The sequence below is a fragment of the Cyprinus carpio genome, chromosome B1 (genome assembly GCF_018340385.1).
Source record: "Cyprinus carpio isolate SPL01 chromosome B1, ASM1834038v1, whole genome shotgun sequence".
In the NCBI taxonomy this organism is placed as follows: Eukaryota; Metazoa; Chordata; class Actinopteri; order Cypriniformes; family Cyprinidae; genus Cyprinus; species Cyprinus carpio.
Genome location: NC_056597.1, coordinates 9832898 through 9859863, shown reverse-complemented (window position 1 = coordinate 9859863; position 26966 = coordinate 9832898). Strand labels below are relative to the sequence as shown.

Here is a 26966-nt window from a genome sequence, read left to right as displayed (position 1 = left end):
CTTTCAACTTGCACTTACCTCTCAGCAGCAACAATAATACTGCATAATGCTTCCAATGATGCTCACTGTTTGGATTGGAAAGAATGCTTTCACTGACTTGTACCTGCCACACCCTGGTAATAAAGTCACAGGAAAGAAAACCAAGCAAAATAAACCTGATTTCACCTCACATTTTGAGCAAATTTTCGAGAATGTTTGCATAACTGTTATTACTTTTATCACTGTTATGATTGCTGAAGTAATCAGATGCAGTCAGTGTAAAACTGTAAACACCGATTGAAAAAGGTTGTGGTGTTTCACATGCATCCGTTCTTACCAGAACGATGGGGACGGACCCGTTTGCAAGGTGCCAAGTCATGCAAATTAGGGGTGTTAGGCTGCTCCTTTCATGTTGATCTGCAGTCAGTGTTGTATTTCCCCTTGATTGGATAAGGTTAGGAATTTTATAAGTGTTATGAGATGGAGTCAAATGGAAAAAAGAAAAAGAAAAAAAAAACGACACATAGAAATGTCCTGCCACTCTACTGTATTCCATCTTTCAAAAAGAAAGACAAGATTTTAATATTACTTAACAATATGTTAAAAAGTAGCCAGTCCGGCTTCAGTGTTAATACAATATACACTCTATAACAGATTGATAGAGTGAGTATTGTTCTTTTCGATTCAATTCTGAAAGTATTCTGATACAAGCTTGGTACAAGTTGGAAAAAGAAAAACAAAACAAAAAATGGTAACTTGAACACAGTTGTTACACTGAACATTTTTAAATGAAAAACCGATGTGAACATTGTCAAGTATTAGCCGTTCTCCCAATAAAGGGAGAGATTGGGGGCAATGACGTGAAGCTGACCAGTCCGATTCTCTTGAGTAGTGAGGAAGTGCAGTGCGAGGTGCAAAGGTGAGCAAAGCCACAGCAGATCTGAATAAAGGGATGTTTTTTTTCATATTCATCTTTTTTTTTTCTTGAAGCATGTCTTTTGCAGTGCCTTCATCTTAATGTACATAAAGCCACAGAAAACCCAGAACATGGCACAGACCTAAAGGAAACGGCCCACTCACTGACAAAAAGCACACACGCTTTTTAAAAGAAGAAAAGGGAAACCAAAATAATAGGGATAAACTTATAGAGTAGCATTTTGTGGTTGTTTTTTGACTTTGCTCTTTTTTTCTCTCCAGAAGTACTGCAGGAATACAAGCCCATTTTGGGTTCTTTGAGGAACCCACAGCAACAAGGACAAGGCAAGGTGGCATGGATAATGGAGACCGGAGGAGCAGGTGAAGCATAGCAGCACTGGGGTCAGCAGTCTGTCTGTAGAAACACGGGAGAGAGAAGAAACCGGAGGAACACTTATCGATTCCTGCCATTGTCTTTTGAAAGGAAGACCCATTAGTGGGCAACAAACGTGGCCTTCTTCAAGCTAAAATTGGACCAGTTGATGGACAACCTCTGCCTTGTCTGTCGTGCGGAGTCTAAGCAGAACCTGCAAAAAGGGCGAAAAAATGAATTTGTTGGGAAACAAAAGGTCATGGATGCCAGAGAAAAACATTACCAATACCAAACCGTACCTTTTGAAATATTCCACCTCACGTTCGGTCTCGTCCATGTCTACACTGTCCAAATCAATGTCTTTGGGCAGAAATACATCATCTGTTGGACAACAAGAGAGTTCTGACTTGATTTTCCATTCAAATCTTCAGACAATTTGGCAATTCACAGCACTCACCTATTGAGTTATTCGTCTTGTCTGCTTTTTTCTTCTTATTCTTCTTGGGTTTGCTTTTGGGTTGAGGGGACTCGTTTTGGACTTTGCCGTTCTGCTGAGGAGGGTCTAAAGCTGAAGATTCAATAACAGGAGAGTTCCTCTCGTCTTTCCCTCCATTCTGTGGCTTTTTCCCATTTGTCCTCTCTTCCCTCTTGATCTCAGTCACTGACTCGTCAGAAGCTTTCTGCTTGGCTTTGGCGTCAGTTTGAGGGCTGGCTGTGTTCCCGGCTTTGAGAGGCTCTGGAGCTTTGGAGGTCTCAGCTGGCCTTTTTGTGGCCTCACCGTTGGGTTTGGAGCCGTTTGCTTGCTGTTTGGGTTTGACCTTGGTTTGGGAGGACTCTGGGTGGGAGGAGGTGCCATTCTGGAGGCCAGGAGGCTCTGAAGGTCTGTCTCTGCAAGTCTTTGGGCCTGGTTGTTGCAATGGGCCATTCTTCCCACATGTGAGGGATTCAGGTTCTAGATGAGGCTCCTTAGGACTGAGACGGATGAGATTGTGCAGTAGCTGTGTTTTGCCATTCTGCATGTTTTTTTCTAAAACGCTCTGAGCTGTCTGCTGAAGAGGCTTAGGGTTGTTGGTTGTTGGAACGAGAGAAGGATTTTCAGACTTGGTTAAATCCTTGATTTTATTGTCTTTCTTTTTCTTCTTAGATGCCCGCAACTGCTGCATTTCCTGCAGACGAAGCAGCTCCTGCTTCAGTGCCGCCTCCTCCTCCTGCTGCCGCCTCCTCTGTTCCTTCAGAAGTTGCTGTTGCACTTCCAGTTCCCGAGCCTCTGCCTCTAGACGGGCTTTCTCCTCCAGCTGCACCCAAACAAAACCAGAGACAGTTAATTCCATGACACCCCAAATAACAGTTTGATTCCATGAGTATTTTTTTTTTAAATAACAAATATACAAAAATAACAAAAACAAAAATATAGGTCAAATTATTTGACATTTCATGTCAAAAACTGTTTTCAAAGTTTTTTCAAATATTAATAAGCACTGTTGAAGTTTTGTTAGAAATTGATATATACATATATATATATACACATATGCATATATATATATAGACATATACATATACATATATATTAAATTTAAATTTAAATTTTAAAAAATTTACATTTAAATTTATGCATTTACCAGACGCTTTTATCCAAAGCGACTTACAGTGCATTCAGACTATCAATTTTTACCTATCATGTGTTCCCGGGGAATCGAACCTCAACCTTGCGCTTGTTAACGCAATGCTCTACCACTTGAGCTACAGGAGCACAAAAATATACAAAATATACAAATATACACACACACACACACACACACACACACACACACACCTAAAGGATTATTAGGAACATCTGTTCAATTTCTCATTAATGCAATTATCTAATCAACCAATCACATGGCAGTTGCTTCAATGCATTTAGGGGTGTGTATTCCTGGTCAAGACAATCTCCTGAACTCCAAACTGAATGTCAGAATGGGAAAGAAGGTGATTTAAGCAATTTTTAGCGTGGCATGGTTGTTGGTGCCAGACGGGCCGGTCTGAGTATTTCACAATCTGCTCAGTTACTGGGATTTTCACGCACAACCATTTCTAGGGTTTACAAAGAATGCTGTGAAAAGGGAAAAACATCCAGTATGCGGCAGGCGAAAAGAGGAGAATGGGCCGACTGATTCAAGCTGATAGAAGAGCAACTTTGACTGAAATAACCACTCGTTACAACCGAGGTATGCAGCAAAGCATTTGTGAAGCCACAACACGCACAACCTTGAGGCGGATGGGCTACAACAGCAGAAGACCCCACCAGGTACCACTCATCTCCACTATAAATAGGAAAAAGAGGCTACAATTTACACAAGCTCACCAAAATTGGACAGCTGAAGACTGGAAAAAAATGTTCGCCTGGTCTGATGAGTCTCGATTTCTGTTGAGACATTCAGATGGTAGAGTCAGAAATTTGTCGTAAACAGAATGAGAACATGGATCCATCATGCCTTGTTACCTCTGTGCAGGCTGGTGGTGGTGGTGTAATGGTGTGGGGGATGTTTTCTTGGCACACTTTAGGCCCCTTAGTGCCAATTGGGCATCATTTAAATGCCACGGCCTACTTGAGCATTGTTTCTGACCATGTCCATCCCTTTATGACCACCATGTACCCATCCTCTGATGGCTACTTCCAGCAGGATAATGCACCATGTCACAAAGCTTGAATCATTTCAAATTGGTTTCTTGAACATGACAATGTGTTCACTGTACTAAAATGGCCCCCACAGTCACCAGATCTCAACCCAATAGAGCATCTTTGGGATGTGGTGGAACGGGAGCTTCGTGCCCTGGATGTTCAGCCCACAAATCTCCATCAACTGCAAGATGCTCAGAAAATTATAATATTACTTAAGACCAATACAAAGAAAGGATTTTTAGAAATCTTGGCCAACTGAAAAGTTTGAACATGAAAAGTATGAGCATGTACAGCACTCAATACTTAGTTGGGGCTCATTTTGCCTGAATTACTGCAGCAATGTGGCATGGCATGGAGTTGATCAGTCTGTGGCACTGCTCAGGTGTTATGAGAGCCCAGGTTACTCTGATAGTGGCCTTCAGCTCTTCTGCATTCTTGGGTCTGGCATATCGTATCTTCCTCTTCACAATACCACATAAATTTTCTATGGGGTTAAGGTCAGGCGAGTTTGCTGGCCAATTAAGAACAGGGATACCATGGTCCTTAAACCAGGTACTGGTAGCTTTGGCACTGTGTGCAGGTGCCAAGTCCTGTTGGAAAATGAAATCTGCATCTCCATAAAGTTGGTCAGCAGCAGGAAGCATGAAGTGCTCTAAAACTTCCTGGTATACGGCTGCGTTGGCCTTGGACCTCGGAAAACACAGTGGACCAACACCAGCAGATGACATGGCACCCCAAACCATCACTGACTGTGGAAACTTTACACTGGACCTCAAGCAACATGGATTGTGTGCCTCTCCTCTCTTCCTCCAGACTCTGGGAGCCTGATTTCCAAAGTAAATGCAAAATTTGGCACTTTGGACCACTCAACAGCAGTCCAGTCCTTTTTGTCTTTAGCCCAGGCGAGACTCTTCTGACGCTGTCTGTTGTTCAAGACCTTTTCACAATATTCAAATTTTCTGAGATACTGAATTTGGGATTTTCCTTAGTTGTCAGTTATAATCGTCAAAATTAAAAGAAATAAACATTTGAAATATATCAGTCTGTGTGTAATGAATTAATATAATATACAAGTTTCACTTTTTGAATGGAATTAGTGAAATCAACTTTTTGATGATATTCTAATTATATGACCAACACCTGTATATATGTGTGTGTGTGACCCTGGACCACAAAACCAGTCTTAAGTGACAATTTTTAAAAATTAAGATTTATACATCCTCTGAAAGCTATAAGAATAAATAAGCTTTCCATTGATATATGGTTTGTTAGAACAATATTTGGCTGAGATACAACTTGAAAACCTGGAATCTGAGAGTGCAAATAAATAATTAAATAATTAAATAAAAAAATACAAATTCTAAATATTGAGAACATGGCCTTTAAAGCTGTCCAAATTAAGTCCTTAGCAATGCATATTACTAATCAAAAAATAAGTTTTGATATATTTACGGTAGGAAATTTACAGAATATCTTCATGGAACATGACCTTTACTTAATATCCTAATGATTTTTGGCATAAAAGAAAAATCTATAATTTTGACCCATACAATGTATTTTTGGCTATTGCTATAAATATACCCCAACGACTTAAGACTGGTTTTGTGGTCCAGGGTCACATATATATTTATATTAGGGCTGGGCAAGTTAACACGTTATTATCTATTTGGGGTGTTAATTTTTTAATGTTGTTATTTTTTTTATGGATTATTTGATTGTTTTTTGTTATTATTTTTTGAGTTGGTTGCTCACTGGCTTTGAATAGATACACATACAGACAAACCATGGGTCACAGGAGGGGTGGGATGTTGATCAGTACTGGTATGGGATGGGCGTCACCACACGTCTCAACCAATGAGAGCATTTGGGGTGGGCCTAAAACAGTATCTACACCGGAAGCGAGTGGCGCAACAAAATACTACAGAACACATTATAATCAGTGATGTGGTCTACACTTGATGCGGCACGACACGACAAATCCCCGACAGTAAACTGCTGCCTCGTTCTATCGATGATGTACTGACACAAAATTCAAATGATTTGCAACGGTCGCTTTGTTGCGTGATGCATCCAGTCACTGTAGACAGACTATAGCTGTTGCGACGCAACAACTGTCGCATCCGGTGTATAGGATCGGAATGAATGATAGCACATATAATTTGTCGTGTCGTGCCGCACCACATCCAGTGAAGACAGCATCACTGATTATAATGGGTTCTATAGTATTTTGTTGCATCGCATCCCGCCACTCGCGTCCAGTCTAGACATGATGTCAAGACGCACCATCACAAGAATACACAAATTATATGAAAAGGAGATTTTAATTGATTACATTAATGTTTAAGTTGAGATTTACAAGAAATATTTTAACTGCTACAATGTAAAGGGAATACTGTTGGAAAAAAGCACCTTATTTGTTTAAAGTGTTTGCAAATCAAATGTTATTATGTTTTGTTCATACAGCAGTACTTTTACAATAAAAGTGCGCAATATAGTACTTTTGAATTCATTATTGAATTTTGCGCATAATGTGATTAATCACAGAAAAATCATGCAATTTTTTGTGATAAAAAATTTTAATCGTTGCCCACAGCACTAATATATATATATATATATATATATATATATATATATATATATATATATATATATATATATATATATATATATATATATATATATACACACACACACACATATTACACACAGACACAGAGGGTAAAATAAGTATTGAAGTAGATTTTTCTCAGTAAATATATTTCTAAAGGTGCTGCTGACATGAAATTTTTAGCAGATGTTGGTAACAACCAAAGTAATCCATACATACAAAGAAAACAAAACAAATGAGTTCAGAAATTAAGTTATGTGTAATAAAATGGAATGACCCATGGATAAAGTATTGAACACACTTAATGAAATGTATTTAATACTTTGTACAAAAACCTTTGTTGGTACTGACAGCATCAAGATGCCTCCTGTATGGAGAAACTAGTGGCATGCATTTCTCAGGTGTGATTTTGGCCCATTCGTCCACACAAACAGTTTTCAAATCGTGAAGTGTCTGTGGGCCAGGTGATTGGCTGGGCCATCCTAGCAGCTTTATTTTCTTTCTCTGAAACCAAATGATAGTTTCCTTGGCTATGTTTAGGATCATTTTCTTGCTGAAATGTCCACCCTTGTTTTATCTTCATCATCCTGGTAGATGGCAGCAGATTTTTATCAAGAATGTCTCAGGACATTTTTCCATTCATCCTTCCTTTAGTTATATGAATTTTGCCAGTGCCATTCCATGATGTTTTTGGGGTGATGTGCAGTGCCATTTGACCTCTAAACATGGTGTGCATTATGACATCCAAAGAGTTTAATTTTGGTCTCATCTGACCAGACTATATTCTCCCAGTATTTCACAGGCTTGTCTAAATGTTGTGCAGCAAACTTTAAACAAGCTTTAACATGCTTTTTCTTCAGCAATGGAGTCTTGCATGGTGAGCGTGTATACAGGTCACTGTGGTTGAATGCATTACTTATTGTTTTCTTTGAACCAACTGTACCTGCTAATTCCAGGTCTTTCTGAAGCCCTCTAAAACTGGTCCTTGGCTCTTAAACAACCCTTCAGATAATTCTTTTCACTCCGTCAGAAATCTTGAGAGGAGCACCTGGTCGTGGCTGGTTTATGGAAAAATAATGTTCTTTCTACTTCCAGATTATAGCCCCTACAGTGCTCACTGGAACATTCAGGAGTATAGAAATCCTTCCTTTACCAATGCCAGCCGCATGTTTTGCAAAAATAAGGTTGCGAGGGTCTTGAGAAAGCTCATTGCTTTTACCAATCATGAAATGTTTCTTGTGTGACACGTTGGTAATGAGACACTTTTTTATAGACCAGCAGTTGGAACTGAACCAGCTAATATTAATCTCCACTGACTAGGGGCAGGATTGCTTTCTAATTACTGATAAATTTCAGCTGGTGTCTTGGCTTTCCATGCCTTTTTGAACCTCCCCTTCTTCTTTTGTCCAATACTTTTTCCCTGTGTCATTCCATTTTATTACACAGACCTTAATTTCTGAACTTATTTTTTTTTGTTTGTTTTCCTGGCATGTATGGATTACTTGGGTTGTTACCGACATCTGGTGAAAATTGTAATGTCAACAGCATCTTTAGAAATATATTTACTGAGAAAAATGGTGATGTGTTCAATAATTATTTTACCTGCTGTATATATATATAATATATATATATATATATATATATATATATATATATATATATTATATATATATATATATATATATATATATATATATATAAAATAAAAATAAAAGGTTATGCAAAACTACTTAAGGTTTCCTTTTCTAAGACTATGACTACATAATGAAGTAAAAAAAAAAAAACCTTAAAAAGACAGTTGTATCGCATTTTACTATAGTTTTATGATGATTAGATTTAGACAAAAGAGCATAATTCCTGATTACAAAATGAGTTTACCTTCTTCTGTTTGTGACGGGCACGTTTGGCTGCTTTGGAGCTACTGGTTGGTTTGTTGTCTGCGCTGTTGATGAACTGTAACAGGTCCTCTACCTTGCGATGGTCCTCCACCCCATCCCGCTCCAGCAGCAAATCTTCTTTTTTAGGCTGTTCCTCCTTCCGTTTGGTCAGTCTGAGTCGCAACTTCTCCCGCATCTCTGCATAGTTCCTACTGGTGGGTGCGGCAGGGGGCTACACAGCGCAAACAACATAAGCCTGATTAGCTTATTTATTCATGACTCCTTCAACAATAAACAGTTAACATGAACTGCTTCCACAAATACTTCTTTAATGGCTTGATTTACATAAGCAGTGGAGCATGCAAAACTGATATGGTGCAGGAAATAAGCACATGCACTGATCCATCAATGACACTGTGGGAACAGAACACACTGATTGGAAGCTTTGATACCTCAAAGTGCCTGACTATAATTGAAAGTGAGGGAAGAAAATTGTCAGCTTGTAGAGATTTTACTATACCGGTAGATTTAAAGTTACATGGATTACATTTGTGGGCAAGACTGCTTTGTGTTAATGGTAAAGTGACAGGAAAAAGTATTTTCCATCATTACCACTTCTCAAGTAATGACAAGTCAATTTACTGCTTTATTATTTTCTCTAAATAAATACTAGTAAATAAAGTTTTAAATTAAATTAAAGGATAACTTGAAGTGAGTGTTAAATGATTGCAAAGGTAAATTACATTTGACATATATACAATATCTACTTAATTTCAAGTATATTATTCTTATTTAAAGTGTGTGATTTTCCAAAAAATAGCCATGACCTCTTGATAATTTAATATACACAACATTTTTTGTATCTATCATATTGAGTTAAATTCCTTTTTTGTGAGTCATATAATATCTTTATTAATTTACACAAAGATGTAAATCTTTGGTCACACTGCCCCATCCTAAAACAGTAAGACTTTTAGGTGAAAGCCAAGTGAGAGTGCTTCCCTACCCCTCCATGACCGAAGAATTCACAGTAGCAGCAGTCACAGTACTTTCCTTCTTTCTGATTGGTGGAGGTGGAGGTGGAGGAGCTGTGCTCCGAGCTGCTGTCCTCATCTTGGCTCTCCTCTCCTTCATATGGCTGGTGCTCGTAGCCTCTGTTCCCTTCACAGCGATGACCCTCACAGTCTGGATCACTGACAAAAACATCCTGACTTTGAGTAAATGGACTCAATTCCAGAACACATTCTGGTGATTTTATTATAAACTTTAAGCTTGACTTAGTAGTAAAAAGAGCAGCTTGTCTATGTGTTTTAAATGTTGGCACAGCAAGAAGATCACACAGAGAACTTCTAAATGATATAGATTGGGGACTGACCTGCATACGCTATTTGGACCACTGACTAAACCATCGATCGGGGCAGCTTGCTGCTCACCAGATGACAAGCACAGACCCTGATGGACGTCCATGAAGCCTGGAGTCTGAGTTACAGTCTTTGAAAAGGACTGGGTGCCTATACTGGGTAGATGTGTGTTGGGGGAAGAAGGATGTGAGGTTCCGTTGAGAGGGGGGAGAGATGTGAGACTAGTGGGACTATTCCTAGGAGCAACAGGAGTGGGATGTCTATGGTCCTCTTTACCTAAATTATGGAAAACTTCATCTAAAACAAAGGAAAAAAACGAGAAAAAATAAGCACAGGAAAGCAAAAATTCTATCTAAACACTCAAAATGGGTCATTTAGAAATGTGGAAGTGATTATTACTCGACTGGACAGTGGTGGCGGTACTGGAGACGGAGGAGGTGGCCATCACCACTTCACTCGCCTCCATGAAGGCATCTTGGTAGTTGAAGAGACACTTTTTCTTGGCGCCGTTCTTCTTCTCTTTGCCATCCGGGGCAGGGTGGGGATTGACATTGTGATCCAAACTGGAGGAGAGAAGGGGCACGTCGGGAAGGGGAGGGCCCAGCATGTCGCCTTTGATAAGGAGGAGAGTTTCAGGGTCAGAGAGATACTGAAAACAATAAAAGGACACATGAAAAAGAAAAAAGCCACAGGACACATTCTGTTTGGTCCTTTAGTGACTATTTAAAAGTGTATAAATTACGCATAATGTGTATAGAGCCGAACTGAGCAAGTAGTTGTTTTTTCTGTGATGACGTCACCTACTTTTGGACAGAGACGGCTCGTCTGAGGTGTGGTGCTAGAAAATTGCATTTGACTCATTCACAAATTTTGATCTCTTTCCAACAGTTTCTCACCACCAGCCCTGCGGTCTCGGGGAAACCCATCAATTATGGTCCAGAGAGAGCACGAAAAACAGCTTAACGAGTATAAACATAACACGCCTCTTCTGTGGATGGCATTTTGCTAATGATGGCCAGGTGACGTCTGTGTTAATATTACTTTGGTCAAAAACAGAATTTTGAATAAATTCAGAGGATGGACTCTCAATTCGAGGCTACATACAAACATAATGTTTATTTCTCGGTTATTTTAGTCAAGTATGTAAACAGAAATCCTGATCCTGTCCTGTTGATCTGACACCTAATTTCCTTTAAAGCCACACATAACTGGCCAGGTCCGAAGCCCTTATTTTAGCACACTGTATGACTGACAGGTGAGTAGGTAGTTCTTTGTGGCTGTCTGGGACACAGTAGTGCTTGAACTACAAATGGGATCTAGTCGAATGCTGCTTTCTAAAAATAAATGTTCCAAACAGTGAATTGTTGCAAGAAAGCCATAAAAGAACCATTTTTTTTTGGTTCCTCAAAGAACCTTTTAATTAATAGCTCTTAAAAGAACCATTTTTTTTCCTTAGTGTAAAGAACATTTTAAAAAATTGAAGAACCGTTTTTCATTTTAAAGACGCTTTGTGCAGTGGAAGCGTTCACAAGTGGAATGCTAATTTTAAAGTCGGCAACCAGAATTCTAGTCTGATGTACTTCTTACTGGATGCATACATTTTCAGTTGGATGTACAACACAGTGGAATTATCTATTGTGACGTGCATCCAAATGAAATAGCTTCCCGAATGAGAGAAAAAAAATAAAACTGTAGGATGAGGCATCATTTTGTCCTTCAGAAATGGATTATATTGTTGTTGTTTGCTAATTGCTGTGATCTCATGTGAGTGACATGTGACGGGAGGGAAGGATTATTGGCTACTCATTAAAGAAGAGATGTTGTTGGAGGGTGATGGGGAGTTAATGATTTTGATTAAGGATTAAAAGGGCAATTAAAAAAAAACAAACACCTGATTAACTCATAGAGGTTACAATTCTCCACATTAATACTTCAAAATGCATTTTAGTTGAAATGGAAGTGCAGTTTTATCTGCTTTGAAGTGTTCAAAGCATCTTTAAAATGAATGGGCAACTGACCAGGTAGGGGCTCCTGGAGCAGCACAGAAGGATTCCAGTTCTTCATCATGTGCGTGTCCCAGAGGTTCTCTAGTTTGAGCGAGGGACATGGCAAAGAGCCGTTCCAGTCCCCCGCTGTGTTGAAGCAGCTCTGATAGACGTGCTCCGGAAGGGTGGGGTTGAACACTTGCTGCTTTCCGCCTGTGTGACTGGACGTAGGGGTGGGAGGGAGAGTCTAGAGAAGATGATGTGAAGAGAGTAGGGATCATTATATGTCATTTTTAAGTGATTTACAATAAGGTAACTAAAAATCTAATGGGAAACTTGTGGTGACATTGCATCCTTGCTTGATAAGCCACAGTCAATGATGTGGAAAGGGACATGCCCAGAAAGAAGTGAAATTTTGCACCTGTGCCTTTTTTTATGATTTTTGGTACAAGTCACCCCCCTTGTGGCTGGAAAAATAACAGCAAATTCACCCAGGCAGCTTTCAAAAGGAAGGCTGGGAGTTTCCTGTGCATTTTTGTGCATGGGAGTGCTTCTAACCTTGCTGTGTGTGAGCGGAGGGGTGGAGTAGAGAGTGGGCAGCAGTGGTCTGGGCAGGTGGGAGAGGTTGTGTAAGGGTAGATGGCCGTGAATGTGGGGGTAGAGGTGGAGGGCGGGGTGGGCTGCCGTCTTCTCTGAGAAGAACTGGTGACCCCCTGCATGCAGCCTGCTGGTAGGCAGACAAGTGGAGCTCAGGCCGGAGGTGCCGCTGTCCCCGTTGCCCTGATTGCACACATGACACTCGCACGGATGCTGTACCTGATCCACCTAAAAAGGAAACAAATATTTATTTCGCCAGAGGCCACTCAACTTTAACTTCATATATATGTGTAACAGCTCAAGTGGATTAAGAGTTGTTATAGATTTAAAAGGCTTTTGACAAAATTGTGTAACCTACCATAAACATAAGCTACTTAAGAACAGCAATGCTGAACAGAGGTTGAATAATTATGATACAGGTGTATTCCGAAAAATTCCTACAGCTCAAAAATATTACATTATATATTTACATTATAACTTTTAATATGCCACAAAACGTTATAAATTCTGAATAAGCTTAAATGATTACAGTCTCTGGGGGTATCTACCTATCTATACAAACACAAATTATTTTAATATAAATTAAAAATAAATTTAAAATAGAGTAGAATGTGTTTAACTCTATTTTTTAAATTTATATTCAAATATTATTTGCAAATATTTACTTTTTATAAACCAGATTAACACTTAATACTAGCCTTTAGAAAGCAGCATGTAAAAACTGAAAAGCGATAACACTGAACATAATTAATATTTTGAATGCACACCTTACTTTGCAACCCCTAAAATACATTCAAATTTGTTTTAAATTGTGCTATTATTGTGATAGCTAATCTATACTGTAGCTGTTGTTCAATATATACTATTAAGTTCTTATATATATATACAAGTCCCAGTAACATCTTTTCTTCAGCTCTACCTGTGTATGAGGGTATGACGGAGGCGGACAGTCATTTTTCCCTCCAGAGAGTGACTTCTTGTGGCCTGAAGGCTCCCCACCACTCTCCCTCTCCTCCTCATCACCTTCAGAGGAACTGCTACTGCTGCTGCTCCCCCGTGAAGACTAGGAGAACGAGAGAGGAGGGCTTATTAAAACTTACTTTCTAAATTCAAATGTCAAATTTTTCCAGTTGACAAATATTTATTGTATACTGTAGGCGGCAATAACACTGTCAGATGATCGGCTGCCACCTACTTTATCTTTAAGGGTCAAGCTCTCTTCTCCTCCACTGAGCTGAGTGTGAATGCCATTAATGCTGGCCACCACCGCGGAGTCTTCGTATCCACTGAGAGGATAGATGGCAGACAACGGAGACACTTCATCATCGCTGGTGCAGAGAAAGGAAAGTAAAAGAAACATAATGACTCAGCCGTTGGAGCTGTGATGTAATAAAAACTGATGACACTGTATTATTGAAAAACAGAAACTGAGTGAGCTCAGCAGGAAAGTACATTATGAAGTCATGAATACAGTAATGACTATAATAATTGGAACTTGCCTGATCTTACCCTTATCTGATTTTGCAATACTATCCAAAGGAGACCTATTACCAGTACTACACAATACAAAAAAAACTAAAAAAAATTCCTAGCCTACATTTCAGCATTATCCACGTAAAAACCCTTGACAGCTCATAAAATGATTATAAAATGCAGCCATAAAGCAAGCAAGCAGAGAGGGAACAACAAACTTTTTGCTAAATGACTGCATTTTGCATTTATATACACTACAGTACAGAGGTTTAGGGTTGGCAGCATTTTTCATATACATTAAAATTAACTTATATAAAAATATAAATACTCATTAAAACTCTCAGATTTCATAACATTATTAGGCTATAATAAATGATGATGATTCACTGAAGAAGGCTTTCTGCCGAAACGTCTGATTGTTTATCTCTCTGTTGCAAAATTAAAATAAATTGAAAGTGATCAAGAAGATTGAGTGAGTGAGGATTCTTTACTTGAAAGTTATGCTATTGTATGATCTACGCACCCAAAACTAAAGTTGAGCGCAGTGATTTTTATAAAAAAATATCGTAGATTAAATGATCACCATAACACTTTGGGTGTTTTTGTGTACTTATGTGTATATAAAGCCTTTTTTCCTTGACTGTTTCCTTGAAAAAAAATATTTCCTCATACAACTGCACACAAAAACAAACAGTGTGAACAATGTAGTCTGACTCCTAGAAAGTGACTCTCATCAGCTGGTTCCTTTAATGAATCATTCAAAAAGACTTCAAATCAAGAGTTACCAGTTTTAATAAGTCCTTCAGTGAATGAGCTCACCAAATCGGTCAGAGGAGTTACTAAATCCACATTTGACTCACTTACTAAACTTCAAGTTCTCATTACCGTCAGTGACGTACTTAAGGATCATGAACATTTTCTGTATCATTACTGACTGATTGTTTATATAGATAGGTGTAATTAAAGATACACATTTGCAGAATCATTTATGTAATAAATGTTATTTTCAATTGGTAGACATTTATAGGACTTTCATCGAAAATGAGTGTTTAAGTGATCAGACTCATTTCATATAAAGGAGAAAGCACAAAACAGTTTTAACTCACAATGTGGTAGCGCCATCCTGTGGCAGGATGAGGCGTGGGTGCTGATGGATGGTGATGGGGGAGCCTGGGGCCGAGCCGGACCCTGAGCTGCCCGATGACATGCTGGGGGGATGGACCTCTGACAGGTAGTCCCGGGGAGGCTCTGCCTGCAGGGGCAGCTTTAGATGCAGATCCTCTGCCATAGGAGCATCCATGATGCCACAGGTCAGGATGTGAGACAGGCTGCAGTCATCACAGGTGCATCTGGAGGTAAATGCATTAACTCATTAAGTACACAGGCTACAAATATACAACAATGCAGGGTAAGGATACTCAATGGAAACTGAAAGGTTGGGATTTTTTTGCCACTTGTATTTTCTAAAAGTGGCCCCCAAAATGCATCGCTTTAAAGGAAGACCTTCCAAAGAAACTTATTACGTATACACAGATTATTACTGAACGAAACTGGTAAGCACCTCCGTCTGTAGTTGCAGTTGGGACAGTCGGGGATACTCAGTCTGGATGAAAGCATCTGTTTCACTGTGTCTGTGAACTTACTGTCACCACCCAGAGACTTTTTACTGTTCGGGAGGAACTGCAATCACAATATTAAAACAATAATTGTGGTTTGTAAACACAGCTGCTTTTAGGAAAACACACACACACACACACACACACACACACACACACACACACACACACACACACACACACACACTTTCTCGTGTTAATCAGGAATATACAGTAGTAAATATCATATTCAATTTAATATAATTCCATTAGTTGTCAAGAAAGCTGTATATGCAGGCTTTAATTTGGGTACACTTGCTTCAACAACTTTTTTTTTTTTTTTTTTTTTTTTTTTTTTTTTTTTTTTTTTTTTTTTTTTTTAAGAAAATATTACCTGCTCTTCAAAAAATCTTTTCTGTTTGAAGATCTCTGCATCTTCTTTGAGCATCCGCTGCTTGGTTCTTAAAGACATCTTATTAAAAAAAGGAGAAACTCATTTACCTCCACTCAATAAACTGCTTTGCAAAAGGCAAAATCATGTATGAAGATAAATAATGAATACTGAATGACTTGTGCTGCGACTTACATTTCTATTGATTAAAGACTTGTGTGGTTCTGTCCTTTGATTTGTGAGATTCTGACCTTCAACCTTGAAAAGCAACTGGAAACAGGCAAAACTGGTATCAGATGCCAGACCATGGAAGAAAGCTACCAAGACTACATTCACATTACCGGCCAACAAAATATACCTGCTCATCAACATAATCATCAATCCTCTTCTCACACTCCAGCCATTCAAGAGCCACTGCACTCATCTCCTGGTCGAGCTGATGGTATCTCTCCAGCAGTGTACGGTACATATCTTCACTGTAAGAATCATGGGATGTTGTGCCCTGCCTATTTATCAAAACAAAATAACGGCATCTTTACATGCAGAGGAGTGCTATAAGAAGTTTTAACTGATTCAACAAAGACCATACCTGAGCTGGGCCACTAAGGCAGGTAGACTGTTGTGCAGGATGTGTTCAGAGAAAACCAAGTTCTCAAAAAGGTGTTTATTGTGGAGCTCCCATGTCACTTGAAACTTCTGCAAATGTTCATTCTCCTGAAGAGGAAGAACAGTGCTAGTAGTAGTCCATACTGATGGTGGTGCTTATTAATTTCATTATTCATAATCACACACGCAAGTGTCTGAAAGCAGGATCAACTGAGCACTCAGTATTAACGGTGCTGCAGAAAGACTGGTATTGTTACATTTTTTGAATTTATGTACTGAAGTACTTGTGACAATACTAGTATGTATGTAACATGGTTGGGTTGCAACAACACACCAGGGTGAGCAGGAAGCTGCTGATGGTGCGGGCCGCCTGGCAGAGCGCGTTATACTCCTCTAGCAGCAGTGAGATGAACTGGTGGGCCTGTGGAGGCCCCTGAGACGTTACACCGGGTGCCTTTGAGCCTGTGGACAGGTGCTTGAGTAGCCGTACTTTCATCTCTAAGACGTACTCCCTTGCCTGCTGTTCCAGACGCTGGTACAACTGGTAGGGGTCTTTCTCACAAAGCCTGAATAAAAAGAACATGAGGTGAGTCTTTAGGGAGAGAAATGAGAGATTCCAAATGTTGTCCAGTGGAATTATTAATGTGATAGATTATCACACAGGGTTAGCAGATCAACAACACTGCAGTGCTTATTGTCATTTTCAATAAGAGCCTGCAATACAGCACTGGAATTTGTACAACCTGATCCGTCAAAGTGATGGATATTACTATTTGTAGTAAACCCCATAAATGAATTCTACTACCGTTCAAAAGTTTGGAGTCAGTAAGATTTTTTAAATATTCTAGAAACAAGTCTCTCATTCTCATCAAGACTGCCTTTATTTGATCAAACATACAGTAAAAACTGTAATATTGTGATATATTACTTATATTTAAAATAAATAATTTCTAGTTTATTATGTTTTAAAATATAATTTATTGCTGGATTTACAGCAGTCAATGCTCCAATCTTCAGTATCACGTGATCCTTCAGAAATCACCAATTTAATAAACATGTCTCCATTATTAGTGTTGAAAACAATTGTTGTTCTTATTATTATTGTGGAAATCATGATACTTTTTTTAGGATTACATTATTAATGTATTTCCTGACATTTTGATCAATTTCCTGTTTCAATAAAAGTAAAAAAAAAAAAAAAAAAAAAAAAAAAAACGGAAGTGTATTTAATTGAATGAAGACATGTCAAATGTGGTCAGAACCAATCAGCACCTGTCAACGAGTTCCTTCATGCTCTCTTTGTCCCGGTCAAGAGGCTGATCCTGATCATCAGCCAGTGGAGTCCCAGTCTGCCGGTAAATGCACCGGACCAGGTATCTGACCTCAGACCAGTGATTCTGAAGTTGTTGTGACTCCCGTTCTGACTCAGCCGTGATCTCCCTAACCAAAGACACCACAATCAAAGCATTGTAGATGAAGAAATAAACATTAAGTCCAGAGCTCGAAAGTGCGAGCATTTCACTCGCATTTGCGACTAAAAATAGATGTGTGCGAACTGGAAAATGTATTTAGGACCATGAGTGCGAATACAATACAAAATACAAAACAGCCTAGCTTATACAGTAGCTTATATCAAATGTATTAATTTCCTCAGTTTATTTATGAAAATTGGAAAAATAGCAATACAGCCTCATATGATTATTGAACTATAAAAAGGCAACGGTTTAATTTAAATTAGCACAGATGAGAAGAAAGGCGGCGCAAGTGAAAGAATGAAATGCACATTCGCCACTAGAGGGCGCTGACGGAGGCAGAAATGCTGCAGTTACCCGGATAAACCTGTAGCTGCGCTACTTTCCTAACTGTGTAAATACTGTTTCACAATCAATAAGATATTTATATTCACTTTAGTCTTCACAATAGAGATAGAGCGCATTTAGGCCACGCCCACAGTGGGGGAAAACAATCCATCGCTCTCCATTGACTCTGTTGCGGGAAGCTGCCTCCTTGTCTTTTCTGACTTATAACAAAAAACAGAGCAATGCCTAAAAGCTGCTATGTGACGAGGTGTAGAGTAAACAAGCTTAAAAAGAACTATGTTTTTATAAGCTGTCGACCCCCCAAAATAGACACAAATAGTTGTAGATGTCGGGGTATTTCACGTTGGGCTGTTGAGTTGGATCATTTCTCAAACAAAAGGGAGGAAAAGGAGCACTGTCATAAACCAATAAAATTTAGTTTCTTAATATATCTCCTCCTCTCAGATTCACATAGGGTGGTGAAATAATCCTTTGACAGGGTTAAAAATAATGGTCTTGTCGCCCTCCAGTGGGCGCAGTTCTCAGAGTAATATGACACGTTGCGCTCTACTTTTGTGTCCTAAACGCTTGTTTTTAGGGTCGACAGATTATAAAAACGTAGTTTATGTTATAAGTCAGAAATGACAAGGAGCCAGCTTCCCGCAATAGAAAGTCAATGGAGAGTGCTGAATTTACCTTAACCTTAACCTGGAACCTTAAACATGGCCTGTCCACTGATCTATAATAGAGAACAGTGGGCCTATCTGTATATTGACTGACTCAATATTATCGTTCAGTAACACTTAACAGGTTCCATTAGTTAACATGAAAAAACAATGGCTGCATTTATTAACCATGTTCATGTTCATTTCAACTTTTAATAATACGTTATAAAATCAAAAGTTGTGTCTGCTAATATTATTAAATGGAGCTAACATTAACCAACATAGCTGTATTTTTATTAATCAACATTAACAAACAATATTAACTACAGCAACAATTAGCTATTGCACATTGTTAGTTAATGTTAACCTGCTTTAACTAATGTTAACAAATGGGACCTTATTGTAAAGTGTAATCTATTGTTCTTTCGTTAATTTGAACAATCTTTTGCACTCTTATCTTGAAACACTTGTTTACTTTATATTTTTGTGTATTTTTTTAGTCTTCCTTTAGTAAAGTTATATAACCTGTTAGGAGAACAACGGTTTTTTTTTTTTTTTTTTCACTTAGAAATTATATATTGTGACTAAAAAAAAAAAACATATACCGTGACAAAAGCTTCAAAGACTATTGTGAAAATTTGATACTGTCACATACCTAATGTACATATAGTTTAATAGGACAATAACTAATTACATAATTAGCCTATTAATAGAACCTGAAGCAAAATTATTTAAAAACCTTGTGTACTTTCTGTATTCTGATAAATTAAATAATTGTGCTTGTAATTGTCTCTTTACATCCCCTTATTAAGCTAAAATTTGAAATATTTGCAAACTTAGGAGCACATGTGCTCCTTGGGGAAAAAGGTATGCGTCAAGCCCTGCTTAAGTCCACCATCAGACATGATTATAAGACCCATGCAAGCTGATCCCACAAAATATATATATATATAAAAAAAGCTTATTAAGATTGATACAGGACTCACCTCCGCTCATAACAGGCCTCACAGCTACACACAGTGTCTGCAGTGAGGGGAGCGCTGAGATCTGGAGCAGGCAGCGTAGGAGCACTGACTGTCAGTCTCCCTCCGGCCCCCAAGGGCTCCTGGGACAAACCGCCATTACCCACTGGCATGTGCAATAAGAAGTCCTGATTCTGATGAAGAACAAGAAAAGAATTATGTACCACCGATTCTTTTTTCAAGCTATTCCCAAAAACTCTCTGAACCACTGCTGCTACTTATTCTGCACTTCAAATTTGGGTTGGATATAGTTGACGTGGGAAAATGAAACCTTTTATTTTCATTTTTTTTTTTATCAAATGACATTTTCACCTAGGACAACTTCTACTTAAAACTGAAAAGTAAATGTTATCAGATGAAAACACAAATGAGGCATCACATTTAGAGATGCAAAGAAATATTTAAAAATGTAAAATTTCTGAAGCTAGCAAATAAATAATTAAATCAATCAAATGGTTAAAATTCCCCATGCATCTTTTAGTAGATATTCCATTCATTTATCCATTTTACGTTCACATGTTTGGATTAGGAACAGAATTGCAGTTCCAAAAGTCAAAACAAGTCATACAAAATGAGGCAAGGCAAGCATCATCCAGCACACACTCGAAAACAGAGCTTTCCAAACTGTGGGCTGCAGTCCCCGGTGGGCCACAGAGGTATTGTGGGGGTGCCATAGCCAAAGCTTAATCAAATAAAACATATATAAAATGTATCTTCTCATGGTATCATTATGGGACATATCAAAACTTTTATTAGTATTAGTATTATTTTAACAAAGTGAGATACACTGCTTATTTCTAACTGTACTCAGTTAATTATTTAAAAGAAGATTTCAGCCAAAGTCCACAAATATCTGCCTATTCCAAAATGCACAGATGGATGCATATTTTCAATGCCATGTGGGGTGGAGTATGAAAGTGCATCAACCTCATCAAGTGGACCTGACTACATAACAAATAAATAAATTTCTGGTCAGGTCGCACCTGTCCTCTGAATACCCTGACCTCTCTAACAAGGTAATAATGTTTCTCTACTAATCCGATCTCCACCTTAAATTGACATCTATACAGCCAGACATCAAATCCTTCAGGGGTCATTCACACAGAAAGTGTTTTTGCAGCCAACTGTACATTATGTAAAATTAAGAATGAAATCCTTGACTATTGCATTCACATCTTTTGCAGCGTCTTGCACATGATTTTTTTTAGAATACCATGTAAGCAGTAGTTCCTCATTTAAATGTTGTTCAACTCCGGTATGGATTTAAATGCAATCAATTTGTGATCTGAATGTCTATGTAGCTTTTGTTACAGATTTTGATTTAATATAACACACAATATTTTGAATTTAGATGCAATTAAGTTGTAAAGAGAATATAGCTAATCATTTTACCTTCACAACAATATGGTTTGAATATTTTTATGGATGTGTGCATAATGCTGATGGAACCACTGTGAATAAATAATGTAATTTTGTCCAAAGCTACAAATGGGGGGCCATGAAGCTTTGGCTGAGTTTTTGGGGGTCGTATGCCTCTGAATTTTGGAAAGCTCTGCTCTAAAAGCATACTTATCAAAAACATGTCAACAGGAAAACAGCACATCTATATGCCTGTGAAATCAATGTGCAGTTAAAATGAAACTACTAGAGATCTCTTTCCAAACCAGTGTAACAGGGATAGTTGTTGTACCTATGTGTACTTTCTTTATCTTGCCCTGGCAGTCATCTATACTTATACTGACTCCAAATGGCTCCAAATTCATTTACATCACAAGCTCAAATGTCAAACAAAATGGGGTTTACTAGTGTGATCTCAACATGGCAGCACCCACGAGGCAACCTCATCCATGCAAAATAAAACCGCTTAATGGTATGACTGGAGACATGCAATTTGTTGCTTTAGGCATAAACCATTTAAGTGAAAAATACTGAGAGCACCAACAATTCCTTTAAACATTCAACACTCCTCTGACTCAGCTGAAAATTAACATGTTAATTACAGGAATCTAGACTCATTATTTGTCCACTTGTGTTTTTTTAAGACTAGAGGCAGAGGAAAAACATGAAAGTGTTGAAGGTAGGGATGTTCATTTTAACCGGTTAACAGTTAAGCGACCGTTAAGAATTTTGAACGATTAATACAATCAGTTAAACGGTTTAAAAAGCTATTTATTTATTTATTTACTTTCAGTAATTTATCAAAACATTTAAAAGGGTTTGCTGCATGGTTAAAATACGCTACACGTATAAACAAATTGTGTTTTTTTTAGAGAGAGAGAAAAAAAAACAGATGAGAAGCATTTAATTATTTCATTCAGAAATAGGCCTGATGCCGACTTTGAATGTTTACAAACATTATAATAAACACTGTAAAAATAACTAGGCTATTTTAGTTCCCCTCCCTCCACAACAAATCCTTTCAATTAACAGTAGGCTATTTAGAAAAGAACAAGAATTAAACATAAGAAGCTATAGCAATATAAACGACAAGCCAAAACTAATTCATTTAGGTCAAAATGAAACTGAAACCAATGTTGCTATGTATTTGAATGCCAAATTATTATGTACTTCACTCGCACTCCAATATCCACGTAAAATAAAATGTTTTGCATAACATCACGGTGGTAGGTGATAACACATATCGGCAAAGATTTTACTATATATTTAAACTGAGCAGTGTTTTTTTTTTTTTTTTTTTTTCATATGTTTGACTGACTGTATTTTATTATGATAATGAACAGGCTGCATTGCCAAGTTAGCAAAGCTTAACTGTGTGCGCGCATGCGGCGCCAGCGCAATCACTGGAATTTTTTCCTTTTAACAATGGAAGCAACTAGGCCTACTCTTTTTAGTCATAAAGATAATCGGAATTGTAAAAGGTTTGCCTTTATTTGTGTACATTCACAATAAAAACAAATCTTTGTGCTTTTGTAATATAAGCCTAAAGAAAAATAGGACGCCGCTTTCTGCCGTCTGGTTTCCTTTCGTGCAGCACAAAAATTAACCAAAATTCTACATACTAGGCTCCTTGTTGCACAGTTTTTTGTTCATTTTCTTAATTAATTATTTAAGTAAAAATATATTTCTTGTATAGGCCTATTTATTTGTTATATATATAGGCCTATAGCCTAGCTTTATTATGTTTTTCTCTGCTCGCAGAAGCGCTGCAGGTGCATGATGCGATATGAAAACCATGTATATCCTCGTGTTCTGTTGTTTGCTGCTTTTTGCGCATGTAAAATGAATTCCCGGGAAACAAATGTTAGCATTTTTAACAAGTCACAGACACTTATCCTTTCTAATTCAATTCAATTCTAATTTAAAATAATCTTGTCGTTTAACGGTTAATAATCGGTTAACGAGCATCAGATGTCGGTTAGAAAAAATAACCGAAATGAACATCCCTAGTTGAAGGAAGACAAAACGTACCAACAGAGACTGGTCGAGAGGGGGCTGACGATCATCGTTCTCCACAGTGCGTTTGCAGTCAGAGCAGACGTACAGAGGCAACTGAAGGGCGCTGGAAGATTTAGGCGACTGGGCTGTGCCATTCGGACTGGATCCTCCCATGTCCTGGGAGACGCTGTCCTTGCGCTCACTGCGACACAGCAGGCAACGGTCACCTGTGGTGTAGGGGGCCCTCTGGTTCACCCCGAAAGTGAACGGGGTCTGAGTAAAAGACAGTGAAACAAATAAACTGTGAGAAAGCAGCTTTCACCTCAGCAAGAAACGTAAAATGCCCATAACGGAAAACTCTCACATTGCACTAATGGCCATCCGCTACAGGAGATCAATGGATCAACACTCTAGAAGACACATAGTGCTTGAATACGCTTCAAAACAGTAACCTTAAACTTAAGGTGGAGCAGACTTTCAGGAAATCACTGCTCACACACCACACAGAGGAAATGCAAATACGGCAGAGCACTGCAGAAGTGTTGCAAAGTGAAAGATTTGCCTGTTACCTGAAGGACTCCTGAGAAGTCAGCGTTTACTGGCCCTTCTGAAAACTGTGGAGCACCATTGACTGGGACCAAGAGAAAGATGGCCATAAATCAGTTCTCCAAAGTCTCAAGATTATAAACTTATTACAATAATGTAATTACATACACACTGTTGTTTACGACTTTAGCTCGAAGCTAAAAGAGTGCAACCTAAATGCACTACTCACAAGGAATAAAAACCTTTTGCAACACCATGCAGCAGAGTTAAATCAGTTCACTGGATAACGGCTGACCCTGAATGAACTCCTGATAGTAGTAGAACAGACAACAAATGAAGAAAGTTTTCCTTCCAAATGTACTTCATCTTTCCAGTGTCCTGTTAGCAGAGATTTTCAACTGATGGGTCACAACCCAAAATATTGCTTCTTGATCTTCATTATAAAATCTGGGTCCTGAAGAATAAAACTAGGAAACCACAATTAATATGATCATTTTGTAATTTAACATAGCAGTCAAGACAAAGCAACTATAAAGATAATCCTAAATTTGCTTATAAATCTTACAAAATGTAATTTTTAATTTTTAATTTGCAGAAGCTAAAAAAGTGACGGCTGTTATATGTGGCTGTGAACTACAGACGAATTCAGAATTTTTTTTTTTTGACTGTGTGAAATTGATACAGGTTATTAACACAGATCTGAATAGCCAGCAGGTTATCAGCTATTTAATAAATCAATGTTTGTAAGAATAAAGACAGTTATGGCCACAATATCAAAACGCTGAATTGCTTTACAGCTAATGTGTATATTTTTATTTATTTATGTCAAAATGCTTCTCCCTATCTCAGCTTAATAAGCAGAGTCATTTAAGCAAATTTTTGTTAGATTATTCAAACACTGCTAGGTTGTCTTGAGCGGACCGAAAAATACATTGACTTAACCAATAGCTAATATGTGTCTCAACCAATGGCAGAAGAAAGAAGTGTTTTGGAAATGACAACAAAAATAGCACATTTCAGCTTTAATCATAATTGATGATTGATGATAATTTCTTGAGCAGCTGCTTAGTTAAACACAAAAATGTCACAATTCCAAGATCTGTACAGTAGACTACACACAGCTTCTCCTAAATTGACCAGAGTTCAATCTGGCTGATCTTATTCAAGAAAGGGAAAAAAAAAAAAAAAAAAAAAAAAAAAAACTTGCTATACATAATACATATGACTCATGAACATGTCTAACTGTCTGTATGATTTCTAATGTCATCTTTACAACATTTTGCCCTAAAGTCTCTGAAATGGCATTAACCAAAACCCATTCAAACAAGAGAGGCGTAATTCAGTCAAGGGATGAAATGCTCTCTTTCGCTTGCTTATGTCAACACAGACTGATACTCTTGTTAAGCTACAGATGTGGTTTCCTTGGAAACAGAGGCATACCACCAGAAAGAATACGTCTCTGACAAAGCCCTGGACACTGGACCCTGTGCTGTGAGTGGCCTATTCATTCCCTGACACTTCTTACAGCTGGACACCGTGAACACACAACTGGAACGAGAGGGAAGCAGCTGGTAAACTGAGGTAAGAATGTATGTCTGTTGGGCTAAATGACATTACATCATACTACATTTATGTCCAAAACAAAAACTTTGCGCAATACTCAATTCAAAACCACTGACAGACGTAAAAAAGCGTTTGTTGACATTTACCGTTGAATATTTTCAAGCACTTCCGGTATGTTCCTACTTGACACTGGAGTTCAAAAGGCCGATTATTACGTCAATTTTACTGAATAACAAAGAAAACAAACTTTTATATTATGAGTAAGTCGGACATTGTTAAAAAATATAAATTAAGAAATGCGTAAAGTGAATACTTGGAACACACTGGGCTTTAGCATTAGGTCTGTTTATCTGCGTGGTAACATTAGTGGATCGCGGTTGATAAACAGACATTTTCAGTCTAAAGACCGCATTTATTCCCCTTTTTATGATGGAAGGTTAACAATGTAGTATATTTACTGAAATACATATGTAAACACGTCAGCTAACGCTGAACAGAGCTTGACAAGTTAGCTTCACATCACTCCGAGCAACACAAATCACTCGAAACTTCAATATCTACCGCATAAAACCGCTTTTTTTTTTTCATATTCCTGCCATGTTTCTGTGACCAGACCAGGAACTGTTTAAGATTAAAGCTCTAACGTTAGATCAGTGAAGCTGAGCCCAGGCATTTGTAAACGTGAGATCAGCTACAGGAGCTCTCCTAGGCCTGTGATATCATTGAATCTGGACTAAACTACGCCGCATTCAAGCTCTGATGCCCCATCAGCCGCCTCGCATGTCCCATGGGCCGCTCACCTCTCCGTTGAGGCTAGGGATGGTGCTCGGGTCTCCGTGTGCGCTGCTGCTGGAGGGTGTTGGCGGAGCTCCGGCCTTCCCTGCGCCGCCGCCCCGCTTATTCTTTCTGCGCTTCGCTCCGCGTTTAGCGTCTGTAGGACTCATTTCTACACCACGAAATACACAGACAGCGCTCCGTCTACAAACAGCAGGATCTCGGGTGCAATGCCAGGCTCCGGCGCTGCGAATACAGGTAAAGTGAACTGTTTTTGAGGGATATAATCTAAGAGCCTGCCGACTTACTCACAGTATAGCAGACTTCAAATTCCAATATGGCCGACTCAACAGGAATTGGCCAATGGCGTTAACGCCATGACGCCATAGCGTATGATGCGCTTTAGGCTTATGGGAAATTGAGTTTTAGACGGACCCAACCATATTACTGTTTAGCTGTCTTGCTCTAAAACGTTCTCTCTCATCCCGCTTTTTGAGTCTCGTACTGTTTTTTTTTTTGGTTTTTTTTTTTTTTTTTTTTTTGGTCAATGTTTGTTGTTTTGTAGCAAATGCTTTGAAAGTACCGTTGCTCTTCGAGGCTATGTTTTTATTACAGCGGGTAATCTCAGTAATTATTTTAGTCATTAGTTGGCGATGATTAGGCTAACCATTCTTACTTGCGTTTAATTATAGCCTAATAGCAGGCGAAAAATCCAGTTTAGATGTCATTAGGCCTATTGTACGAAATATTTGACAGCTCATTCTAATCAGAATCCCAGA

The 26966-nt window shown here is 38.4% G+C and overlaps 1 protein-coding gene across 3 annotated transcripts; it reads right to left on the bottom strand.

Annotated features, from left to right (window-relative positions):
- Window positions 1–511: 511 nt before the first annotated feature.
- On the bottom strand, window positions 512–26617 carry LOC109094950 (protein FAM193A-like). Of its 3 annotated transcripts, none has more exons than XM_042716522.1 (24): window positions 26214–26617; window positions 23874–23942; window positions 23338–23577; window positions 19873–20042; window positions 17695–17862; window positions 16757–16988; window positions 16406–16530; window positions 16175–16322; window positions 16012–16086; window positions 15820–15897; window positions 15392–15510; window positions 14937–15179; window positions 13553–13685; window positions 13277–13420; window positions 12319–12585; window positions 11794–12007; window positions 10175–10387; window positions 9790–10072; window positions 9421–9607; window positions 8416–8646; window positions 3612–3671; window positions 1725–2562; window positions 1567–1648; window positions 512–1481 (listed from the first exon to the last, which is right to left on the bottom strand). In XM_042716522.1, the coding sequence occupies exons 1-24, from the start codon at window positions 26355–26357 to the stop codon at window positions 1388–1390; spliced, it is 4557 nt and encodes a 1518-aa protein (XP_042572456.1). In that variant the 5' UTR covers window positions 26358–26617; the 3' UTR covers window positions 512–1387. The 3 variants fall into 3 exon arrangements, with proteins under 3 accessions (XP_042572456.1, XP_042572457.1, XP_018964172.2); XM_042716523.1 differs by having other exon boundaries at window positions 12577–12585; XM_019108627.2 differs by lacking the exon at window positions 3612–3671 and having other exon boundaries at window positions 26214–26614.
- Between the last annotated feature and the right edge of the window lie 349 nt (window positions 26618–26966).

What these genes read in the sequence shown, in the direction of transcription:
- LOC109094950 (XM_042716522.1), bottom strand. Translation starts at nt 26,357, where the DNA reads ATGAGTCCTACAGACGCTAAACGCGGAGCGAAGCGCAGAAAGAATAAG. An exon ending in ATGAAGGAACTCGTTGACAG is followed by an intron (nt 16,989 to 17,694) that starts GTGCTGATTGGT and finishes CTTTTTATTCAG; the next exon opens with GCTTTGTGAGAAAGACCCCT. An exon ending in CAGGATGGCGCTACCACATT is followed by an intron (nt 13,686 to 14,936) that starts GTGAGTTAAAAC and finishes TCTCTGCACCAG; the next exon opens with CGATGATGAAGTGTCTCCGT.